The sequence below is a fragment of the Jatropha curcas genome, chromosome 8 (assembly GCF_041381405.1).
Source record: "Jatropha curcas cultivar XTBG-Jc1 chromosome 8, XTBG_Jcur_1.0, whole genome shotgun sequence".
Lineage (NCBI taxonomy): Eukaryota > Viridiplantae > Streptophyta > Magnoliopsida > Malpighiales > Euphorbiaceae > Jatropha > Jatropha curcas.
In genome coordinates this window covers 23,945,684-23,971,496 of record NC_143158.1, presented here as the reverse complement: position 1 = coordinate 23,971,496, position 25,813 = coordinate 23,945,684, and the positions used below count along the sequence as shown (strand labels likewise).

General features: G+C 30.3%; 1 protein-coding gene across 1 annotated transcript; it reads right to left on the bottom strand.

Annotated features, from left to right (window-relative positions):
* Window positions 1–1,886: 1,886 nt before the first annotated feature.
* Window positions 1,887–17,255, bottom strand: LOC105636477 (villin-4). The gene is made up of 24 exons (XM_012219751.4): window positions 16,952–17,255; window positions 15,122–15,241; window positions 14,816–14,915; window positions 13,063–13,131; window positions 12,742–12,978; window positions 12,481–12,658; window positions 12,254–12,386; window positions 11,905–12,067; window positions 11,665–11,812; window positions 11,432–11,532; window positions 10,753–10,908; window positions 9,375–9,443; window positions 9,208–9,276; window positions 8,948–9,085; window positions 6,495–6,623; window positions 5,107–5,254; window positions 4,949–4,959; window positions 4,599–4,739; window positions 4,215–4,340; window positions 4,065–4,130; window positions 2,990–3,329; window positions 2,675–2,889; window positions 2,405–2,583; window positions 1,887–2,310 (listed from the first exon to the last, which is right to left on the bottom strand). The coding sequence occupies exons 2-23, from the start codon at window positions 15,175–15,177 to the stop codon at window positions 2,470–2,472; spliced, it is 2,907 nt and encodes a 968-aa protein (XP_012075141.1). The 5' UTR covers window positions 15,178–15,241; window positions 16,952–17,255; the 3' UTR covers window positions 1,887–2,310; window positions 2,405–2,469.
* Between the last annotated feature and the right edge of the window lie 8,558 nt (window positions 17,256–25,813).

Here is a 25,813-nt window from a genome sequence, read left to right as displayed (position 1 = left end):
CTATTTTTATATAATGAAATAGTCTCAAAATAAAGTTTAACTTAATTTCTATACTTAATTCGTCAATATCTAATTTATAAATGCATATTCTTAAAATCTGATAGATTTTCAAAAAGAAAATCAAACCATCACTCAATCCACAACCCTGTCTATAGCCTTAAATCAATATTTATATATAACTATAATTAAAAATAATAATAAATTATTTTTTACTGCTAGGTAAAAGAAAAAAAAAAAAAGAAGCTAATATGAATTAATAATGGTAATCATTTGGCTATAGTGACAATATTACTTACCAGTGCATTAGATAAATGAATATATAAACATACACACAAATCTTGAAACTCAAAAAGTAACATAAAACAAAAATATATAATTCTAGTATTAAAAATATTTCATCATTAAGAGGTCATCTATTTATTGCAAGAGAGGTATAAATCTCTTACTAAATTAAATTGATTGCATTTACAAATTAATTTAGTAACGAAAAAAAAATAAAAAATAAAATTATTATTAAAAATAAAACTTTTCTCATAACTCAACATATAATAAGAAATAAATTATATTAAAAAATTTATCAATTTGAATTTCAAAAATCAACCTCTTCTTTAATTTGAAAGACCATAATTTAATGAAATTTGATGTTCAATGGATAAAAAAGAAAAAAGAAAAAAAAGACTAAAGCTAAGTCAATAAAAGAAATTACAAAGTAAATCATGCTAAGATCCGATATTGGTCAATTAATAAGTTTATTCAATTATTTTATTTCTCAATTGTTCTAAGTTGCAAATTTAAAATGAAATGTGTGTGTATACACGTTATTGTTTCATTAATTAACCGTTATATTCACATTAATTTTATATGAAATTTGGTTTAACATTATAAAAATCTAGATAATATAAAATAAAAATTATAATCAATAGTTGATATTAAAAATAAAAATGAATATTAAAATAACAAGTAAAAGTGAGTAATGACATAAAAAATTGAATGAATACAAATAATGAATAAAGTCAACGTCACGTCATAAAAAAACTAATTATATACAAATGTGGGAATGAGGACGAATAATATGATTTCCAATTATACCCTTAATGACATTTAAGATATACTAAAGTAAGCTTGGTCATGATTAATTAAAAAAAATTTCACTTAAAAATATATATTGTTTTTATTTGACTGGATATATTTTATTAAGACTAACTATCGTTTCAAATTTTGTAAGTTACAAATTTTTCAAATTTATTTCATTTGAATAAATACATGTGATAATAAGATATTTGAAAATTTTTAAATTTTTAACTTTTCAAGTTTATTTTTTAAATATTTGATTTTATTATTTAATTGTGATTTTAAATTTTATTTTACGAGGGATAAAGAAAAGAAAAAACACATTCTTTTATTTAAATATTATTTTTTCCTTTATGTTTGTCTAATTTGATTGGATATATTTTTTATTGATTCAGCTTTTAGTTTTTTTTAATAAAAAAATAATATTTTATTAAATCATGGCATTTCCCGTTTAAGAAGAGACTGATATTTAAGATTTAGAATGGTAATTTTTTTATTAAAAATTTCACTTTGGATTGACTTGCGTCTTGCTAATAAATGAGAACTTAGAATTAAGATTTACTAATAATTTTATTTTGCTAATAATTTCAATATAAAACATCACTGCACCAGTAATTATTGAATATAAATAAAATAACACATTTTTCTACATGTAAACACTAGGAAATGGCGTTGAAATATTGACGTCCAGTCCCTGCATTGTTATCACTATGAAGCTCAGATGGGGAAGATAAAGGACATAAAAGGAATATTGTAAAAGAACTTTTTATCATAATAAAGCTCAGATGGGGAAGATAAAGAACATAAAAAGAATATTGTAAAAGAACAAAAAAAAACACACTTTTATTAAAAACAAATGATGAGTGGACTGGTTTTTACACTCTGCTGTACACACTTCCATCCTCAGTTGTAAAATACATCCTAAGCTGTCTGAATTCTCAAGCGCCTAGTCACTACATAAATCAATATTTCAATTGAAAAATGAGAAAAAAAAAATGCAAGCTCACAACAAACCTGTGACCATAAAGAATACCAATCAACTAACTCAACCAAAAATAGGGGAATTTATAAAGCTAGACATCCAAACCACCAGATTGAGAAAAAGAAAAAAAAAATTGGGAAAAAAAAATCTGGTTCTGTTCATCAATCATGAAACAAGCTTCCTGGGAGCAGAAGCAGCTAAAAATGCACTGATGCTGTCCCTTTCACTTCTGAGTTCTGAGAAACTGTGCTCCCCCACTGCAGGAAGAAATAAATTGGAGCATTTAGAATATCTAATATCAATTAAAGATGCTAAAATATATCTTTTCTGAGGCTGGGGAAGAATTTGTACAGATTCACAAATAAGCTTTCTAATGCCGCAGGGAACTGAAGGAAAAGCAGAGGCATGAAGGAGACTCAGAACAACTGAAGGGCCATTTTAAGCTTGTTCTGTTTCCATTTTGGCATCTTATAGAAGGCATCCTTCGCCATCCCAAATTTCTCCCTAAACTCTGCCGATGAGAGGTAAGTCTGCAGGCATTAAAGAGAAATATATATCTTAAGGCAGTTCCATAAATGCATTATGCTTCAGATAATGATTTGCCGATAGTTCATAGCTTACCTCTCGCTTTGTCACATCAATTTCAGTAGCAGGATCTGTCGAATTGATTTTAAGGCGTTCATACGGATATGTTGGGAGTCCTTCCTCATCTTCAGCTTCACCTTCTTTAACATCTTCCTGTATGGTGAGGGATTCTAATCTGCTGCTCATTTTCTCCATATTGTTTGACTCAGGTGTTGATTTCTCAGGTGTTGATTTCTGTATCTCAGGGCTCACTTCAAACAAGAAAAGCAGTCATATCAAATTCATGCAGAAGAAAAAATGGATATATAGTACAAATTCATTAGTCATCATAACACTTGAATGATTAAATACCTTTGACAGAGCGTGGCATGATAACTTGTCGAGCTGGAAGAGGTTGTTCAAAACTTGCACTAAGTGCTGCTATAGCTGCAGACTTGGACGCAATTTTTGATGAATCTGGGGTCACAGATTTAGGATAAACCTTCCTAACAACCGGTGGTGGGGTTGAAAGGTTCCTGCCATTAGGGTTCTCAAAAGTTGCAGCTAGTGCATTAAAAGCAGGAGACCTGCCTCTCACACGAACTCGGTCAGGGCTGAAAGACATGCTTCTGGAACGCTGAGATTTGTCTGGCACGCTACTAGATCGTCCTCCATGACCTCCATGAGATACAGGTGTTCTTCGTTTGGGTTTCTAACCATGTATCATTTTATGCAATCAGAAACAAAAAAAATGATAAACTGTATGGTGGCAAGAACAGCATATCTGGATTAAGATCATGAAAAGTGTAAATAGATTCTTGATCTAATGAGAAACTACCAGATACTTGACAGTTCTGATGGCAGTAAAAAGTAGATACATAAACCCTATGGTCTATGGGACACCACTAATCATCTATTTACTTGGAATAGAAGATAGATAGATCCTGTCTCAGATGTTTAAAAGTTTATTCTGTTATTTAAGTAATCAAGCAGGAGCTTTTCAATCATAAACAAATCTTCACTAGACAAATAGACATGTGCAGAAATAAGTCTAAATGCAAATGCATCACATAATGTTGAGCATTCTATTCATTTTATAGTTTATCTTTGACTCTCGTACAACAGCATATCCTTGTATAAACTTCAGACGCTAGTGCATGTTACTATTGTTATTATTGTTATTATTCTAATGTTTATCTGATTCCAGGTCATAATAGACACCAAAAATTTGATACTTCAATTAAAGTGCATCACAGTTTCACTTCAACCATAGATCTATATTTGAAGTTGAATAAAACATGCTTCCAGAAATATCTAATTATTCAAAAAAATTTTGATAAAAGAACTAACAATATAGATACAAAATGTTCATTATGTGGATATGAAACTCAGAAAGGCTTTACTCATTATGCTAAGAAACTTCAAAAGCAATTTGAAAACATCTTACATCAAGAACTGGAGGACCGCCATTTTTAACAATTGTAAGTTTCCTTTGGAATGAGTTTCCATGCATCTGGATCCAAATGAAGACATAAAAATCTCTTATAGAAATCAAAAATTACACTAACTGCTTTATAATATTTATAATTTAACTCACAGCAGATTTTGCAGAGTCCCATGCGAAGAAACGTGTGAAGAAAGGTGGCTCATTCCCTTCCATAACAATAAATATTGGAGCTTCACGAGATAACTTTTCTAACATGAAATCATTCTCAAGAAATTTCTGTTGAAAATGAGCAAAAAGAAAAATCAACACAAGTGGTGATATTGTTAGTATATCAGAGAAAACAATCAAATCAACACACCTAGCAGCTTATCCATGTTAAATTTCATTCAGGTTTGAGAAAAATGGCAAACTAGTCAGAACAGCATTCAACTTTAGGCAAATGATTACAAAGCCATAAACAAAATAGCGCAACATTTCATGCTTTAACTGTCAAAAACAAAGTACTAACCCAGCTAGAATATAGTAAAACCATACCTCCCCAATACTAAAAGCAAGCATTTTGCTCTTCGAGTCAACTTGTTGTCCCACCCAGACAAAGATCTCAGAGTGACAATCCAAGATGAATATATCTTCAGTCATCAAATCATCCTGGGTAAAGTTGTATATCTCACTCACCTACAATAACAAACGCAATTTATCATCACAAAGCATAATTTATCATATAGTACCTTTCACACAAGGCATCTGAATAACTGCTGCTTGCAGAATCCATAAACACAAGAAGATTACAGTAGGGGGTGAATATTTTTGAAAAGAGGCATGATTTAAATCAAAATTCAGGATATTTGTGGGGTAAGAAATAGAAAACTTTTAAGTACACATACCTTCAGATTTCCTGCAGATCAGCATTTGTTCCAGTAGCAATTAAAACCATAGAAGAAAGAGAAAGGATTAGAAATCTGATTTTACAATTTCAACAAGATAAAAACTGAACTACAAGGTAGCAAAATGAGTCTACCAATGAAAAATGCAATTTCCTTACCTTTCGAGAAAATGCAAGAGAAAAGATGAGGATCACTTTCAGCTTCCCTAACAATTTTTTGGCTAGGGTATTCAGATTTTCCTCCGAGTAAATTCCAAAACTGCTCAGATTCTGAACCCTCCTTTTGTGTCTTGGATTGTACATTTGGCTGCAGACAATTTACAAGCATACAAGGAATGATTTAGGACAGATAATACCAGGTAACATGAGCTCGAAAGGAGCTTCCTTATGCATAAGAGATTAATTTGAAATATGTAATTCAAAGACGCAAGTAGATATTGACGTAAATTTCAGTTGAAGTGATCAGCACAGCCGATGATGCCCAAAGCCTTAGGCACCAAGACACCCTTTTACATGTAGCAATTTATCCTAGCTGTTCCTTTGTCACACCTAGGGTTAGGCTAAATTATAATTAAGAAAAAAACAAAAGAAAATAAAAGTTACCCTGAATTTATGACATCAGTACTGTTTTCTTTTTTTTTTTTTTTTCTTTTGATAGGATGCCAAATCGGCTGTGCACTACACAACATGCTGACACTCTCAATTTCCATAACTCTCACCATTTTGGTGGAAACTCCCACCATATTGATTAATGAGGAGTTGAGGACTCAAAAATCCCCACATTCTTAAATGGTAACATGTAAAAGGAGACCAATCATTTCTCTCTAATTAATTGGAAGAGATTACAGGTTTCTAGCAAAGTTGAAAATTGATGTAATACCTCCAACTCCAAAAGTCCTACATAAATTTCATAAAACAAATGTAGCTGAGAATCTTTGTAAGACAAATGTGATGCTAAATACAAGTATAATCATGAACAAATAATCCCTTTGTTTATCTCTTCTCACACACACATATTCCTAAGTCAAGATGAGATTGGTCTTTTGCTGCCACACTAACAAAGACACAATTACACCACATGACAAATGACTTGGGCATTAAATGGGGCTCACCAGGAATCCAGAATTATACACAATGCAACACTAGTTTTCCTTTTTCTTGCAAGAACTGAAACCAAGTTTAAAACTGAGACATATAATTCAACCCTTTATTCCATCAGACACACCCTTTATTCCACCAGACACGAATTTTTACAACATAAAAATAAATTCTGCAATTTCTGAATTTAGAAAACATAATAATTAAGACCCACAATAAACCAAAAAGGAAAGTTCAAAGCTCCCTGATACGGTTCTAATCATTTGATGTATATTAAATTATAGCCTTGGTACAAGAAACAGCATTGTTATGCACATTAAATGTCTATTGGCTACTGCAGCATGCTCCATTTGTGCATTACATATTTTTTCCTACGCAAATAATTCCAGGAGAATCTGTTTATATTAAATCAATCTGGTTAAAGAAAGCATGAAGAGGATTCATCATACCTTTATCAGATCCAGTTGCCTTTCCATAAGTTCCTGGTCATCTGAGGTTGTAAGGTTTCCAGACCATGTAAAGACAGAGGAGTCATTTTGCAATATGTAACAGTAAGAGGAATTCAGTGATGATGCAACCTGATTAAAGTTCAATCGAAAAAGAAATAAGGGAGTAAATATCATCCTATATACTCAACAATAGTGAACATAAAGAAAGTGCATAAAAACAGAACCTAGATCCATATCCAATAGAACAAAGATTCATATCCAAAAAGTGCATTTATCACACCTAGAGTGTCACAAACCTTTCTACATGGCAGTTTTGTGAACTCCATAGGAATGAGATCACTTATGATGCTGCCAAGAATTAGTAATAACAAGACGCGTATTGCTCAGGAGGATGATTTATGTTCCTCAAGATATTCACTTTTTTGCCTTCTAATAAATTTTTCATCTAGCAAATAGATTAATAAGTATATGCCAATCATAGCAGAGTGTCAAGCCATACAATGCAAGCAGCTATATTGTCAAATGCACAGATGTTGGTGTTGTCAATATTACTTGAGAAGTGTTTTATGTTGCTATATCACTATTCAGTTGAAAGTATCTGCAACAAATTAAGGGTCCATAGAGAATGATTTCATATTACTGTGATAAATTACACAAAGAAAAAATGTTGACTGTGATTAAATTTAAATATAAAAATTTTCAAGTCATAACAAATCATTCCAAAGATTAAATATAAAATTTTTGCTTTCCATCACCAAAAAGACATAGTTTTCTTTTAAAATTTTTTTTTTGTCAAAAACAAAAACAAACTGCTTGGACCGGCTAACCTGTTCACAGGTCGCAAGTTTTTGGTTGACTAGCCTGCATACCAGTTCTCAGAGGGTTTGAGTTAAAACAGGTTTCAGGAGTAGACTTATCCACCCTTGCAACCGATCCCAGTTTTACTGGTTTAACCGATTGATCCATCCTGATATCAAAACTGTGATTAAGACTTAAATTATATACGTCATTGTCATTTAATATCATTAGTAACAACTAGTAACAGTTTCTAGGGTGCTTTTCCATATAGCCAACTTCTTTTTAGCACCAAGTAGGGTTTCGTCTATTAAAGCCATAATATACACAGACAATCTACGCCACCAAAGAACATCCCCTTAGATGTGCTTTGTCAACCCATCTATGAGCAATGGAAAAAAGAAAAGGTTTAGTCTTCACCCTAAAAAGATTTAAATGTTGCAAATCAGGAGGAAACCTACAGAAGAATGTATCGGTTAAGGGTGGATGAACACTATGATTGTGTTTGATCATCTTAGTTACTTATAAACTATAAAAGATATTCCGTACACTCTTTCTTGTAAATTGGGTAGTGTATAAATTCACTTTTTGTTACCATCCCTAAGGATGCTCAGCTACCAAGTCTAAATTTGCATGAGACCAAACTTGGGGGACAACCTAATTTACTGCTATCTCCATTCTGGTTGCTGTAATTAAGCAAACAAAGTAGTTTGAACATAATATTAGTCTATATCTTTTATGAAAGGAAAAACATTTTCCTACACTAGGTGGACACCCGCATAAACCCAGCTAGTAGCTGATTGCCGTTGAAACTGTCACTCTTTGTTATTGTTTGTCCACTTCCCCCATCGAAAAGATACCATACGTTTATTTACGCCAAATGTTATTATTGGATTTGTTGGATGTATACACCTTGTATAGATAAATTTTTCCCTTACAAGAGACTTTGCATCCATATGTGAGTGGACGATGTGTGATACTAAGGTACTTCCACGAGTGTGTTTTTTGGAGTAGTAAGTTACAAATAATATAGTGCTTTTAGACAAAGGTGTAATAGATGGTTAAGGCTCACTTTCAGCTTATAATGTACAGAAAAACGTACTGAAGAAGTTAAATGCCAGTTTTTCAGTATCATATATGGTACAGATGAATCACAATGTCTAAAATATTGTACAAATTTAACAAGCAAACTAAATATTCCATCAAGTACAAGACATATTCCAACCTCTTCAATCCACTCTCATTAAATTCGCCAAAACAACAAGGACAAGTCATAGTGTGAATTTCACCAGTGGAACTAGATTCATTGTTTCAATTTATTTGAATAAGTAATCTAAAAAGTTATATAATTTTACTTAAGTAGACAAGGAGTGATGAGTTATTTTTATTCATCACTTCCTCCTGCTTTTATACCAAATGGGAGAATGCACACAAGTCAGGAAACTTATTTAGGGAAATGTGATACAACCACAGTCACTTCTACCACAATATAAAAACAATAATGAAAAGACTGCATGCATCCCGCTTGCAATAAAAAATTTGCAGGTATCAAAATAAGTATCAAACTAAGAATTCCCCAATTTCAAACTAAGAGCTCCAACATAAATATGTAATATCATATATCAAAAAAGATCCAGCAGCAAATAAAAAAGACATACTGGTTCAACTTGTATTGCTTGCATATTATCTGGTCCAGAACCCTGAACTCGGAACAATGCGAGGCCATCCTCCTGATATGTCTCATCTGGGAGTTCGTTTTCTGCAATATAATTCTTATATCCAGTGCTAAGACCACCCTGATAAACTTTAAATTAGTTGCTTAGGTAGTAAATTTTGAAAAGAGGTCAAGGCTAAACAATAATCAATGAATGAAACCTTGATCGAAGTTTCTTCCACAATATCTCAAAATCCCACAAACCTTAAAAACAATAAAGCTCTGAAAGATTGTAGAGAACTGAATTGGTTCATTTCCTTCATAGATGCGAGCCTAAGAAACAAATTGTAAAATAGGATCAGAATGAGGCCCCAGAAACTACAACTATCTCATCATGATTAAAAGCGCAATCAGAAGCAAAAGAAAATCACCTGGGCAGGAACAAACTTCAATGACTCAACCATCATGCTCACAAGTGAAATAGCAGAAGCTCTTTCCTCCTATAATTCAATGTGAAATGCAATATAAGTATCTAATAAATATACAAAGCAAACCATTATCCAGACATTGGTATACATTTTTACAAGAAATGGTATTGACAGCACTATAATCTAGTATCAATATCTACATTTGTATTGTGTCCAAGTATATGAATATTTGTTCGATGCAGAAGAATGATAGCAGCCTGCTCAAAGCGTTAATCCTGCTTCATGCACAAGCATATATGTGTGTGAGTGGAAATACCACAAGGAAGAAAAACAAGCAACTAAAACTGAACAGTTTTAAGGACAAAATTAAGCCTTATGCCAAGAACAAAATTTCTGTGTCAATCCAAGACGCTAAAGATGCATCCTCACCAGATGATAGTTTCTTTATCGAATACAAGTGAACACAGAGATTTGATGCCTATGCTAGAATTTAGACCATACGTAATTAAGCCTGATGCTGAACCAAATTTATTGTTGGTTCCAGTTACATGTTAACAGAAAGAGCACAAATTTAGCTGCAAGCGCTATTTTGTATTTAGAAATTTCCACTTCCCACAGATAGCAAGAGAGTCCAAAGAATAATGACATGACAACAAGAAGAGGTACAAAACCAAAGGATCCACAAAGGCATTATACTGATATATCCACTTAATTAAGCAGGGGCCTGGGAGGATGAATCTTTATTGCTCATCAAATGAATTAAATTACCTAATAAGCAAAACAAAAGGTTGAGAAACAAAAAGTCCAGATTGATGTCTAATGGTGTCAAGATAATGAACATCAAAAAGCATAAGAAATATTAAAAAGATGGCCACCACTCACAGCATGCAAACCCAAATAGTTCATCTGAAAAAAAGTCTAAACAGAGCAAATGAAATTTGTGTCATCTATTCTTTTCTGCTACATTTTAGAAACCATGTCAGGTATAGAAAAGCTGAACTTTGCCTACTGCTGGATTATAGAATGGTACTTGCATAAAAAAGATAACAATAAAATAAACTAAGATCACTCAGGTCATAATCATGAGGCAATCGAAAAAATTTGAAATCCATAAATAATATTAATGTATAAGCAATCTTGGCTAGCTTGTCTCTTCTCCCTAATGATAGACAGTTTGAGGTCCCAATTGTATATGATAACATTTTGCTAAAGTCTTAATGTTATCCAAACAAGCCAACATCCATAGTGGGGAAAGATCAAGAGAAGGATCTTTCAGAATTGTTGGTTGAGCCTCTTTCACGACAGGCATATGAGTGCATATTCAACAGAAAACGGTGGAGAAAGAAATGAATAAAATTAGCAGAAAATTCTTGAAATTCACCTCAACACTCTTCTTTCCAAACCATGTTCCGATAAGATATTCCTCCTTGTCTTCTCCTGGATATGAATACTGAAAAATATAGCAATCTCCACTATAAAGTTTTGAGTGATCTGAAGCTTGAAGGAGAACCTTTTCCTGACCATCCACACGCCAAACCTGTGGAACCAAATTTGGTGCCATAATTAGCTACATGTTCAAGGTGTTACTTGCAGAAAGGACATGGATTATGAAATACAAGATGGACAAGGAAGCATAACAAATTGATCATAGATAGCAAGTGTATTAAAGATACATTTACAGAATGCTAAAGAAGCATTTCATATATAGAGAAACTTGCAGCTGTAACCATTTATGGGCTCAAGAAAACGCATCCAGCCTCTTTGGTAGAGCCAGGAGAGGGAAGAACCAGATACCGGATACTGGATCCAAGAAAAGCAATGTAACAGAACTTTTGATGAAGAAAAAAATTTAAACAACAAAAACCTTCAGTCCACTAGTTAATTTTTCCTTGTGTAAAAATTGTAGGCTCACTTGCTAAGATTTTAATTTTGTAAATTGTATGACTACAGATATGTAAAATTAGAAGAGGAAAAATAAAACAATAACCAGCCTCCTACTACACCTAAAATCCCCGAGTCCCTACAATAAACTATTAGGATTAGGAAAATAAATACAGCACCTGCAGATTTCCTGTGACATCAATATATGGCTGAGGCTCTTCCTTTGCAGGAGCCGCTTTCAAAAGACCCTTGACATTGACCCCTTGTCGTCTTAAAAGTGCTGCAGAATCACCCAACAAATAAAAACTATGAGAACATCACTTTCGTAGTGAAAATGAAATACCATCATCAGTGGTAGTAGAGGAACACCAAAACGCAAGTATATCAAAATCTCTGAGAGAGAGTTACTGACCTGCTACTTTGCCCCTACCGTCCTCAGAGACAGTTACATCAGTTGTCTGGGGCCATGATTCAAACTTTGACCGGAACATCACAGTCTCAAATCCCTCAATTACACGAATGATGTGGGACTTAGGTCGCTCAGCTCCACGGACTAACTCCTGATAAGTGAGATTAATAATAAGCATAGACAATGACATTGAAGCAAGTATCCTAAAATGTCCATACTGGATATGAAAAGACTAATCAATACCTCTGCTACTCCACTTGCACTCTTCCTTTCATCAAGTGAGGTATTTCTCCCCATCCACACAAACACTTCCAGTCCACAATCTAGAATATAACACTTATTCGTGTCCAGTAATTCCCTTGTCAAAGAATCTGCCTCAACAGGTTGTGCCTGGTCCTTCTCAACACTTGAAAGGAAAAAATGTCAGTCAACCACTTAATGGAATCTGATGATTCTGACATCAAAGTTAAATTTAATGCAGGATACAGGAGTATCAGCATTTCTGTCTAACTTTCTTTTGTCCAATATGTAATACACAACAAGCATAGAATTACAACAAAAAATAGAGAACAAAAGGAGAAAAGATCGTTACCTGAACAACTTAGTAGGATGAGAATCCACAGTCTTATCCTCATCAGTGGTTGTTTTCCGAGGCAGTGGAGCAAAACCACCAAAGAAACCCCAGAATTCTCCAGTTTCAGCATCCGCCATCAACTTCCCATCCTCTGTGAGGTGACAAATAAGCAGATTGAAACTGGAGGAAAGAGCAACAGCCATTCCACTATAATCTTTGACTTTCTAATCTAATTCGCCACTTACCAATGGCAGCTACCTCACATTTCCCATCATGATAAGTGTCCTTGATGTACTGGACTACTTCTAAAGCTTTAGCTCTCTCTTGGATAGATGAATTAGAGCCATTAAATTGAAAAATTTTTGACTTGGTATCAAGAATAAAAATATCATCATGGTTGAGTGAGGATCGAGCAAAAGGAACCTGTCACAGGCACCAGAAATGATAACTTAAAATTAGACAAATATACATAATGATCATGGAAAAGCTTAAACAAACAGACTTGCCTCTTTGACATGAACAACATGTTTTCCTTTGCAAACAAACAAGCGTGTCTGGTGTTCTTCAGCCTCAGCATGTTTGAACCCAGATGCAATTCCTCCTTCTTGAGGTATAATACATGGTTTGAAATAAGACAGAAACTTCTCAGTTTCATGGCCTTGTATCTCACGATATTGTACCGCACGACCTCCAAGGGCTGCATCTAGTTCAACAGTTTTGATGGCAGCAGCACCTGCTTCATCCTATTTTAAAAGAGTTGTGATCACAAGTTTCAAAGCAAAGAGCAGGGTGCAATGTTGACAAATATTACAAATTTGTGGACTCACCTGAGATGTATCTTTTCCAAGCCAATAATGAATATCATGACGTAAAGCACCACTTTTTAGTGCAGTTGTCTGAAAAGAGAAAAGTCACATCACATCATAATAATTCATATTAATTTAAAATGTTAACTCTTATGTATAACAGAAATGAAATTGCCAATCACCTTTTGAAACAAAAATGTAATGGCAAAGAGTTAGCTCATTCATATAAAAACATGCAATATCAAGTAGAGATCCTTTAGTGGTCCAATTTAATAGCTGATACATCTAAAAGCCACAGAAAAGGAAAAAAAAAACAATACATATGTATATGCATGCGTTTGGAAAAGATATTTAAACAATTTGTATATCTGAAGGTGAGAAAAAGTAAAAAAGTTTGAGTCTAGTTTTAGACCAAAGACTTTTTAATTGTATGACAGCTACTACAAAGACCTCCATGAATGTTTTTGGTGCCAGAAGTGGATCCAAGTAAGATCCACCAAATGTAACTGCTAAAATTTATGAAAGACGAAATAAATTTTTAAGAAGCAGAGGACTGAAAATCAATAAATTGGTGGGATAGTTTTTAGTCTGCAATAAAACAAAACCAACAGCTCAGTTATTTTCCCCCTAGCATAAGTTTTCAAATGATTTCAACAATTTTCTTTTCATGTATATCCTGGAGGCAAAGTTGGCAGTAGTTACAACAGCTGCAGTGGTAGTACATATGATGGCAATATGGCATTGGCAATCGAAGTAATCGATGCAGTAGAGGCAATAAAGGTGGCAATTTCAGTGACAGCAATAGCAGCAATAAAGTGACAGTCATAGCACAGTGTTGATGGTGGAATGATGGCAGCAATAGTGGCGGTGATGGGTTGACAGCAGAGTAGTCATAGTGGACAGGTGGAGGTGTGTCGCAATACTGGTAGTAATATCAGTGCTGGTTGTGTTGTGGCTGCAGCACAATTATCTGCCTATGGCCATCGCAGATGGTAATCGTAGAACTGGTGTAGCGGCCAATGGAACCAGTTGCCAGCACTTTTATTGAAATTACCCTTTTTTTTTCAGAAATTGCTTTTAAAAAAATAAATCGAAATTGATAACATGAAAAAAATGTACTGCCTCTACTTGCTTTATCACTTTCTGTAAACTAAAATAAAAAAAACAAAAATAAAAACAAATAAAGAAAACAACTCCTTATTTACCACTAGAAACAATTTACCGCTAGAAACACAATGGCCTCACTTTTAAATGCAGGAAGCGTTTTGGAGACAGTGCTTCCTACTTGCATAAGAGGGACCTTTGGATTACAGATGATATGTGCATGTCATTTAGCAGAAATAAAGCATAGCGTGACATATTAAGTTATGTAAATGACACTGTTAATATATATATATATATATATATATATATATATATATATATATAGATAGATAGATAGATAGATAGATGTACTTATTCAATGGTAGCTAGAAAAATATGCAACATAGTAGTTAATCTTTGAAATTGGGTTTCAGGTAAAAGTTTCTATACGCACAAAAGACATTAAGACCTTTAGCAATGATAAAACCAACTCATCATCACGCAACACAGTTCGTCTGGCCCTAGATTAAGATTATTGCTGTTTGATTATCCATCCACCACAAGAAAACTAGTGTTCCAACGACCAAAATGAAACCAACAATTTAGCCGATGATTGGAGCCTATTCCTCTTGGAGCCATGCATAGCATATATGCATAGGAAACACAGATGGAAAGGAAGCAAATTACTGACCTTCAAAATAACATAGGAGTCGCCCATCAAAAATTTCCCATAGGAAGACTTTGGGACAGGAACAGGACGAAAGTTTTCAATCCTCCATATTTCAAGTCCACTATATATTAGTTAAGGATAGTACTATTTGAGGAGATCAATGAAAGAGTTACACATCTAAGTCTAACAGCAGCAGCAACAAGAATCCCAGTCTCTTGATTTATCATTAAATTACTATATGCAACTACCAATGTAAACTAAAACTATAAAAAGAGTGATTCATTGGTGAATATGATAACATAAAGATGAATATTTCATGAAGGATACGCCTTCTGTCCAGCTCCCTGGAAAGCTGAATCCAAATCTCTCATGGAAACAGCCATAATATTTCTGTACAATTATTTGAACTTCCACAGCTTTGTCTTAAATATAGAAACAAATTTTCACCTGAAATAAAACAGGCACCATTAATTTGAAAAAAAAGAGGAACTAAAATAAGATAAAAGCAACTATATGAATTATCGAACCGAATTGTTCCATGCAATAACTCTATAAAATGGATGCAAGATGATATCAGAAACTTTTAGTTAAGAGGGAAAAATTGTTGATCAAACACAAGAACAAGAGATAAATATTGAAAGACAACGTGTACTTATGCCTACAATACACTTCAAGTTGATTCCTACTAGTTATCAAAATTTTCATCAGGACTTCAATCAATGGTATGAAACTTAATACCAGCAGTAAAACATGAAAACTACTTGAATTGAGTAAGCTAATCAAACCTCAAAATTCCACTAATTGGCAAATATAACAGAGCTCTTATCATCTTCCCACATTTACAAATCACAACAGAGAACTTGTCCAAAGATAGTAAAGTAAATCACCTGAAATTGTTCAATAAGACTTCCAAAAACCTCTTAAACTATCCATACAGATAGGATCTCAGTAGAGAAGTTCTAAATGAACCGTATTACTACTCCGAGGAAAACTCTCATAAATAATTCCGGAATTGAGTATACCCATTTAAGTTATTGCAATGCTTCACAGCCAATTTGACACTTTACCATAAGAATTTTCCACAAAATTAGAAGTTTCAAATGTCTCCAGATCAAATCTTTTCAAAAGTTCAAAGTCTTGCAATATGTCCCTTCTAAAAGCAACCACAAAAGCTACAATACATATTTCAGGCAATAAGGAATCAGAAATTAGCCTCAAATAAATGCCAAATTGTTCCATCTCCCATAATTTGTGCTGTCGTCCCATTAACCCGACAAAGTTTTTGCCCATCTAAGTAGGGTCTTGGATTACACTCAATGTTTCAATTAACCCACCTGGTAGTGGTCGTATGTGCAACTGACCGATAAATGACATTGTAAACAAATTAGACTACAAAGGGCTCTTAGAAACCAACAATGCAATTCATTAAATAAATGAATCCAGGTAAGGTTTGCATATGTAGAAAAATGAAAGGTACCTGCATCAGTGGATGAAATCAAAGCCAAAAAACATTTGAGACACCAGCCAATCATCAAAACAAGAAGTAAGAAAGATGAACTTATTAGAAAAAATATAAATTTCGGAAAATAATACTTGCATAAGAATAACAATAATAATAATAATAATATAATAACAACTAGACTCATATTGGAAATCCAACATTCTAAAACCAGATGTCTTTGGTTTCCCAAAAAAAAAAAAAAAAAAGAAATCAAGTAACACCATGTTCATCGAAAAGTGCAATACTTGTCTAAAATTCACATAAAACGAACAAAAAAATCAGCTTGATCATTCTGCCCACCATTGCCTCCTTGATTCAAATCAAAAAACAAAATCAAGCTAACAAGACGCAGATCAATCAGAATTCATTACTAAAAGAGCTGTCCGAAAACCAGATCAAACACCCACAACCGGATACAAACAAACCAAACAATAAAGAATAAAATTTTGCTACTTCCAATACCAATTCATTAAAAAACAATTAAAAATAGAACAAAATCCAACGTTCAATTCCATACCTCACCCACCAAACCAAACAGTCCACTTTTGAGAACTTTATTGGATTTAGCAAAGGAAAATTTAATTCAAAACCCAGATGCTAAAAATATTCTAAGTGAATAGAAACGTATAAAATTCAGAATCTTTAAACAAAAATACCTGATATTTGAAGAAGATACTCCAACAAAGAAGCAACTCAGATCCAATCTAATATCCAAACTAGGAGGAAACCAGTTTTTTATCTTTTTTTTTTTTAATTTTCCTGTAGTAGCACAGACAGAGAAAAGATCGTAAAGAGAGAAATGAAAAAGGTGAAAGAGATTGAGGGAGAGAGAGAGAGAGAGAGAGAAGTGGGGTTAAGGAAAAGAAGAAGAATAGCAAATGAAGTTTAGATAGAGAAAAGCTAGATAGAGAAAAAAGAGCTAAAAGAAGAAAGAGAGAAGGGTTGGAGGGAATGATGAGTGCCAGGCGTGCTTATCACTAACGGCAACAAAAGCCACCCCACAAGAACTCATGAACTGTTAATTGGCATTTTTATTTATTATTAATTACCTAATTTTTTTCAACAATTATTATTATTATTATTATTATTAAGCGAATTAAGAAAAATAGATCAAAGATCAATCAATAACTAGCATTAAAAAACTGCGTTTTGCATAAAAATTCCTCAGATTTCTTGTTTAATTGTCAATTGCAACTGTTGTTTTCAGACATTTCTTGAAACAGCCTGCTTTACTTTTTGACCGTCCATTTTAAGGTAATTTAACATTATTGTATTAATTAAGAAAAAGAATTAAAGAATTCAAAACACAAATGATTATTTACGAGTAAAAAATAAAAAGGTGAATCAAACAGTAAAAACCCTTTTTAATATGGCTTTTTCATGCACAGTTTATCTTAAGCACCATTGTTTGAAACAATCAGAATCTTTGGGTTTTTCTTTTTTCTTTTTTTTTTTTCCTTACAAGATTAAAAAAATAAAACAAGAAATCAAATTTAATTGTTATCTAAAAAAAAAAAAGGAAAAAAGATGATGTACCTTTATGTTATGAGTCAATCTCCATCAATCTTTTACAGGTAGAATTTGTTGGTGTTCTTGCTGTAATCAGGAATCTTTTGTATTATGTGTGTCTAGAAAGCGTACCTCTAATCTGGATTTTTTTCGGATGTAATTCAATTAATTATTGATCTAAAAAATAAAATAATAATAAAAAATGTAAAAAATGAGAAAAAAAATTTCCTTTTGTGAGAGAGAAGAGATAGGTCCAAGAAAGATGGCTGGCTGGTTGGCGAGAGAGAGAGAGAGAGAGAGAGAGAGAGAGGCTGACCTCCGCTTTGTGTGGAAAGGAGAAAATTAGAGAAGGGTCGGTCACTGTCCATCATTCATGCATTGCCATTTAAAAGCTAAAAGGCAGGGCTTGATGCTAGGGGCCAACTATCTCGTTCCCTCTCGTCCTGTCCATTTTTCTTCTCCAGTAATTATACAACAAGCTGAACTTTAAGTTAATAAACTCCATTTTTCTTCTTTTTAACGTTCTTCATTCCAATGGAACAAGCATAACAACTCTTCTGGCCTAATTCCATCTCTAATAGTTTCTTTTTTTAGTAACAACATGTAGGCATGGCCAGAGTCTAATTCCGACTCCGTATTAGACCGAAACCGACTTGAGATAATTTAATTCTTAATTGGGCTAGAACCGATAGTTTATGGATCAATCTCAATTCTTATTTTTTAAAACCAAACTAATCAAAAATATTGGAACCAACTATAATTTTCAATTATTTAAATATTAGTGTCAGGACAATCGAAATTTAAGTCGGTACCCATAGCTCAAAACTTGTTAAGTTAGAAAGGTGAAGAAGCTATATAAATTAATTTTCGTGTAAAAATAAAATAATTTTTATATAACAAGTATCTCCATATTCTTTAGGTATGATTCTCGTTTAAAAATTTTTTATTATTTCTCTGCGTGATTGCTTTTTTCACAAATTGAACCTCTGATCTCATAGGATTCATCTATTAAACTCAAGTGTACCTTACCATTTGAATAATATTTAATTCTTTTCTTTTTACGAAAAATAAAATTTTAGTCAATAAAGTAACAAATAAATCTACTCATTAATTGAATTAACTCTTCGAGTTATTTTCTCTTATTTTTTAATGTTTATGGAGAATGAGATGATGGTTTTGAGTTTATGTCTTATAGATTCAAATATAAAAATTATTTATTAAAATATATATTTCATAATGAATTTACTTTGTAAAGTATATTTATGTAATTTACTTTATTTTGCTAACTCATCACTATTGTACAGCTCCAGATAGGTTTTAAGAGATACAATATTCAACTTAGGCAATTATCAATTTTAATTTAACTCTTTACATTTATATAGCTTTAGCTAAGACTCTTGTAAAGATACCATTCTCATAATCAAATATTATGAGATTTTCTCCTTTGAATATTTTTTTTAAGTTTTATTCTAAACCTATTTATGGTATCAGAGCTGCAATAAACTCCGAGTTTTATTGATTGTTAATCAGTAACTATATACGAAAAATCTTGAGTATTGATTGTTAATCAATAACCATACACCAAAAACAACCTAGATTTCTATTTTTTTTTTCAATAAAAAATTATGACCGAGAAAGTAGCTAATGCAAGAAGGAATCACGAGACCAGAGAAAAGGAATAAGCGTTCAACTAAATGCTTAATCTCCAAAATTTTCATTGGTAAGCATTACTTTAATTGGTAATAATTACTTATTTTGAAGTAGAACTGTGATCATTGTCCTAAGAGCTAATAACAAATTAGAGTTTATAAAAGCAGTGTTTAGTTCTCCATTAATTGATAAATGGATGCAAGTTGATATTTATAGTATTTTTATGGATTTTGAATTCAATTTCAAAAGAATTGGTAAGGACTTTTTGTATATTACTTATGCTAAGGATCATTGGAAGAAATTAAGTAAACAATTTAAAAAAAGTAATGGGTCATTATTGTATCAGATTAAAAGGGAGATTAATGAATATAACAGAACTTGAGAATGAATATAGGTTTATACAGTTTTTAATGGGACTTGGTGAGAACTATGACCATGTAAAGAACCGGATCCTTTTAATGGATTATTTCCTTAATGGGAGCAAGGTATAGTCTAGGGCATTGAGGGTTAAAAAGCTGAGGGAGGTTCACCATTCTGTGATAAAGTCTAGTGAGAATTCAACTATAATGTTGGCTCAAGAAAATTCACGACATAGAAAAAATAATTTTAGAGACAATAAGTCAATGTACAAGAGAAAATGAATTTGTAAGAAAGAATGGTAGGTATTATGATCGATGTAGAGTGGGGGGACGCACAAGAGATGCATATTTTAGACTCTATAGATATAAAATGGTTCTAGGAGCTTACTATGGATGCATTTTCTTGATCGACCTGTCTCCTTTCCTATTAGGCCTCTATAATTTCTGTCTCCTCTCGTACGCCTCCACAATTAACTCTCTCTCTCATTCAAACCCCAAACCATATATTTAACTACCTTGCCTCAGATTGAGACTAGCAAGGATACAGAGAGGAGTGAGACTCTGACTTTGTCAAGCCAATTGAAAACAACATGAAAATAAACATTCCTTTCTTTTTTTCTTTTTTTTTTCTTTTGCATTCTGTTAATGTATATTTGTTTTTCTTTATTTATCTATTTATCTTTTTCTTCTTTTTAGTTATTTTGAATCGCAAAATAATCGCCATAATCGTGTAAAGGGAAGTTCATTTTTTTTAAAATAATATAAACTAAGTTTTATACTCGAAACTATTTCACTCTCTCAGTCTTTCTTGGGATAATCCCTTAATTTTCCCTCTTCTAATTGCAATCTTAGTCTCTTTTAATATTTTTTTTTCTTTTAATTTTTTTTATTTATTTGGCTATTTGATCAAATATTAGCATTTCCTTCTCAATTATATTATTTTGTTATTTATTAATTTAGTAGCGGATTATAATAGCACGGTGGATTTTTATGAATTGTTAGCTTTTTTTTTATTTGTTTTGTTTCATTATTTTTGTATTATTATTAATCTTAGGTGCAGACATTCTCTGATTACTTGAAATTTATAACTAATGTGATTATAACTTAGTGTGAGTGCAACTGATGTATCCTCATGTAGGTGTAATGCAATTATAGCAATTGTATCAAGTTTGGAGTCTAAAAACCGATTTGCTCTCTTGTTTGATGATACTATGTTTTGCAAGAGTTTTGAACACACGAGGTCTTTGATTTGGTTTGCCGGGAAAGTGTGGTGCAAACGAATTAGAGAAGAAGAGAAAGAAAGAAGAAAATAAAAAATTGCCTCGAATATATATGTACATTAATTTGTTTATGTTTTCAAATATATATATATATATGTACATTTGCAATTTATATATTTTTTTACTTTTAATTTTTAAATGATTTTTTTAAATAAGTCAACTTAAATTATATATAAAAAAATAATCTCAAACTGATGTTACCTGCAGATTTATTTCAAATTAATTATAGGTTTGTTTAATTAAATAATTGAATTGTTTTAATTAATCAATCTTATCTTATTTCATATTGGATCAACACATAGTTGATGGTGTCGTATCAATTATATCGTATCAATTACATGCACATTCCAAAACTTATACATAGTTAGTATTTATTTAAATTATCATGTAACTATTAATATTATTTTTTATAGAGTAAATTTTAATTAATTCAACTTTTTTGGTTGTTAAGTCTTATTATAGGGTTAGTTTCAAAAGTATAGTTTATTATCAATACACATAGTTATGTTTCACATCAATTTAAAGGACCAAACTAGTCATTTAAGTATCACTTATGATGTTGTAGACATTTACAATGTTATTAGTATTTTTTATGGCGTACGTTGCACATTAAAGTATAGTTTATTATCAATACACATGGTTATGTTTCACATCAATTTAAAGCACCAAACTAATCATTAAAGTATCACTTATGATATTGTAGACATTTACATAACGATGCTCGTTATTATGATTTTAATTTTAATTTTTTTAGCCAATTAAAATCATGAAAGCATTTAAAATATTATTAATAAAATTATATTCTTTAATAGAAATAAGATTTGAATTATATAAGATATCAATATAATTAATAAAATTCGAGATGTTTAAAAATAATAATTTTTTATCTTAATTTTTGGCCAACCATATTAATGTGCAATTTGTAATTAAAGAAATTTAATCATATCCTTTTTAAATCCAAATTTGAATCATCTAGATATATTTATTCAAAATAAATTCAAAAAAAATGTAAAAATTTTCAAATACCTCATATTTACATATATTATTTAAAATAATAATGTTGAAGCTAAATTATAAATCATAATAATGATAAATTATTAAAAATTATTAAATTATTATTAATAAATTAGTTAATAATATAATTAAATAAAATATAATTAGACATAATAAGATAATAATAGTAAAAATTTAGATTTTTGAAATGCTTAATCACCTCTCTCTCTCTCTCTCTCTCTCTCTCTCTCTCTCTCTCTCTCTCTCTCTCTCTCTCTCTCTCTCTCTCTCTCTCTATATATATATATATATATATATATATATATATATATTAAAAAGTAAAAAAAAATATCCAATCAAATCATAAAAATATTATATATATTTTTAGATTAAAATTATTTAATTGACTAAGATTAAGGTTATTTTAGGATATCTTAAATTTCACATGAACAATATCGGCAATCTCATTATTCACCTCTTATTCCCACTTTTATATATAGTATTAGTCTTTTTTATGACGTGTGTTGTACATTGACAAAGCTCGTTATTAAGAAAAGGTAACAAAGATAAAATACGAGCTTGCTTTATAGCAATAGTAATTAATCGTTGTTGTTTTAAACTCAATCTATTCAACACGCCTTGCTTTTACTGCTATATCGGGAGTTACTCCATGTATTGCTTGACGTAAAACAAATAGTGAATTTGTTTCTGTCTTTTGTACTTCTTAGTTTGATGATCGATTCAACCTCTGATAAAAAAGATATACCTTGGTTATATTTCATCTCTTTAACAAGTTTAGTAATGAGTATAACGGTCCTATTGTTCCGATGGAGAGAAGAACCTATTAAAGCATAAGTTTTTGTTTAGATTAAAATAAATACAATTACTTAATTTGTATTAGACTTTATCGTATAAACTACTTGCAATACTATTTATTATGTAGTTGATTCTATTTTTATAAAATGAAGTGGTCTTAAAATAAAGTTCAATCTAATCCCTATACCTAATCCTTTAGTCTCTAATTTATAAGTACAGATTCTTAAAACCCTGATAGATACTCAAAAAAAAAAAAAAAATCAAGTTATCGCTTAATCCCAACCCTTGCCCTCAATCCCAAATCAATATCTATATACAGTTATACTGAAAAATAATAATTTTTTATTGATTGGTACAAGAAAAGAAATGAGAAGATGATCTGAATTAATAATGATAATAATTCAGAATAAAACTCTTTTAAGAACTCAAAATATAACAAGAAATAAATTATATTAAAAAAAATTACCAATTTAAATTTCAAAAATAATCCTAAAAATGCTATAATTTAATTAAATTTGATTTTAATGGACAAAAAAAAAAGTCAAGTCAATAAATGAAAATTACAAAGCAAAAATCATGTCAAGATCCAATATTGGTCAAATAAGTATTTTGTTTCTCTATTGTTCTAAGTTACAAATTTTAAAAAAAAATAAATGAGTTAATTAAGTAATAAAAAAAAGATTACATAAAAGAAACGTTATATCATCTTCAAATAAACCCACAATTTTTCCTATAACCATAAAAAAAAGAAGAGTATATTTTTTTTTTCTTTTTTATTATATATATATTTATTTATTTAAAAAATAATTTTTAGAAATTATATCCAATCAAATAATAAAATATAATTTTTCGCTTTTTTTTCGTCTTAGCCATAGATATCCTGAGCCCACTGGGTTAAAACTAAATCCTACTCGCATCAAGTCGACTCAAGAAGGGATTAAGTGCTTCTAGCAAGTATTTGCTCCATCCATAAAGATCGAGCTCTCGACCTCACCTAAAGGAAAAGAGTGTCGAACAACTTATCCAAACACTCGTTGGTATCAAATATAATTTTTGAATTTGCTATGACTAAGGCTATTTTAGGATGTTCTAAATTTCACTAAGGACGATATCGAAAAATCCCATTGTTCCCCTCCATTTCCACATTTATATATAGTACTAGTTCTTTTTTATGTCGTGCGATGCACGTTGACTATACTCATGATATGCTCATTTTTTATACTTGTTTAGTTTTTTATTTATATAATTAAATTATAAATTTTTATTTAGATTGCAATAAATATAGTAGTTTTTATATATACAGTAAAATATTTTTTTAATTATATATCTTGCACTATAATATCTCATTGAAAAAAATTGATATATTTGTTTCTCTCTTTAAAATAATAATTTAAATATGAAATATGTCATTTATATTCTCTTCAATATACTGATTTATATAGTTTTTATTATAAGTTAGTTGCTTTTATTCTTTATTTAAGTAACAAATTGATTTATAAAAAATCACTATATAGCTTTTATTTTACATTTTATAATTAATTTACATATTTTCGTTAATAAATTTCACAATAATCTCTGTTAGTAAATATATACTTTAACAATAGAATAAGAAACTAATCTAATAAACCAAATTAAATATCTATAAATAATAATAATAATAATAATAATAATTTTTATTTTATTTTTTTTAGCCAATCAAAATCACGAAATCATTTAATAAATTTATAGTTAAAATTATATTCCTTAATAGAAAGAGTAGGATTTGAATTAAATAAGATATCAATATAACTAATTAAATTCGAGATGTTTAAAATAATAAATTTTTATCTTATTTTTTGGCCAACTAAATTAGAGCATAATTTGTAATTAAAGAAATTTAACCGTACCATTTTTAAATCAAAATCTTAATTATCTAGATATATTTATTTAAAATAAATTAAAAAAAAAGTTTAAATGCCTCATATTTACATATATTCCTTTAAAATAATAATGTTGAAGATAAATTACAATAACAGTAGATAAAAATAAAATAATAAATAATAATAATAAATTACTAAAATTATTTAATTATTAGTAATAATATAATAAAGTAAAACATACTTAGACATGATAAGATAATAATAGTAAAATTTTAAATTTTTAAATGCTTAATTATCTATATGTACTTATCTTTTAAAAAAAAAGTTAAAAAACACTTAATCAAATTATAGAAATATTATATATTTTTTTATGTTAAAATTTTTTAATTGTCTATGACTAAAGTTATTTTAGAGTATTTTAAATTTTACAATGACAATATAAAAAATCTCATTATTCTTCTCTCATTCCCATTTTTATATATAGTATTGATAGATAGATTATAGATTATAAATTTATTTTATTATCTATTAAATTAAATAGAGCAAAATAATGTATATAATAAATACAAGAAACATGTAACATGTATTTAGTTGTAACGTTTACTTTAAATCTTGAATTGTATAAATTAAAAAAAATATATAGTAAATAAAAAAATATTTAACTTTCAGTATAGCCTTATTTTATAACATTAAAATAATTAAAAAATATAATATATTTATTAATATATAATTAACGTTAATTATTTATTAAGTATAATATTTGAAAAAAAATTTAATTAAATATTAATAAATTTATTTTAGAATATTTTAAATTTCATTATGGGTATTAGCGTAACATTAATTATCTAATAAGCACAATATTGAAAATAAAATTTAATTTAGTTATTAATAAGGTTATTTTAGGACATTTAAAATTTCAATAAAGTTATTATCAGTAATTCCATTATTCTCCCACATTTCACTAATATTTCAATAGACTAACAATTATAACACCCTATAATTTTATTTTCAAAACCTCATGAATTAATTAAATCAAAATTCCTAAATATCTT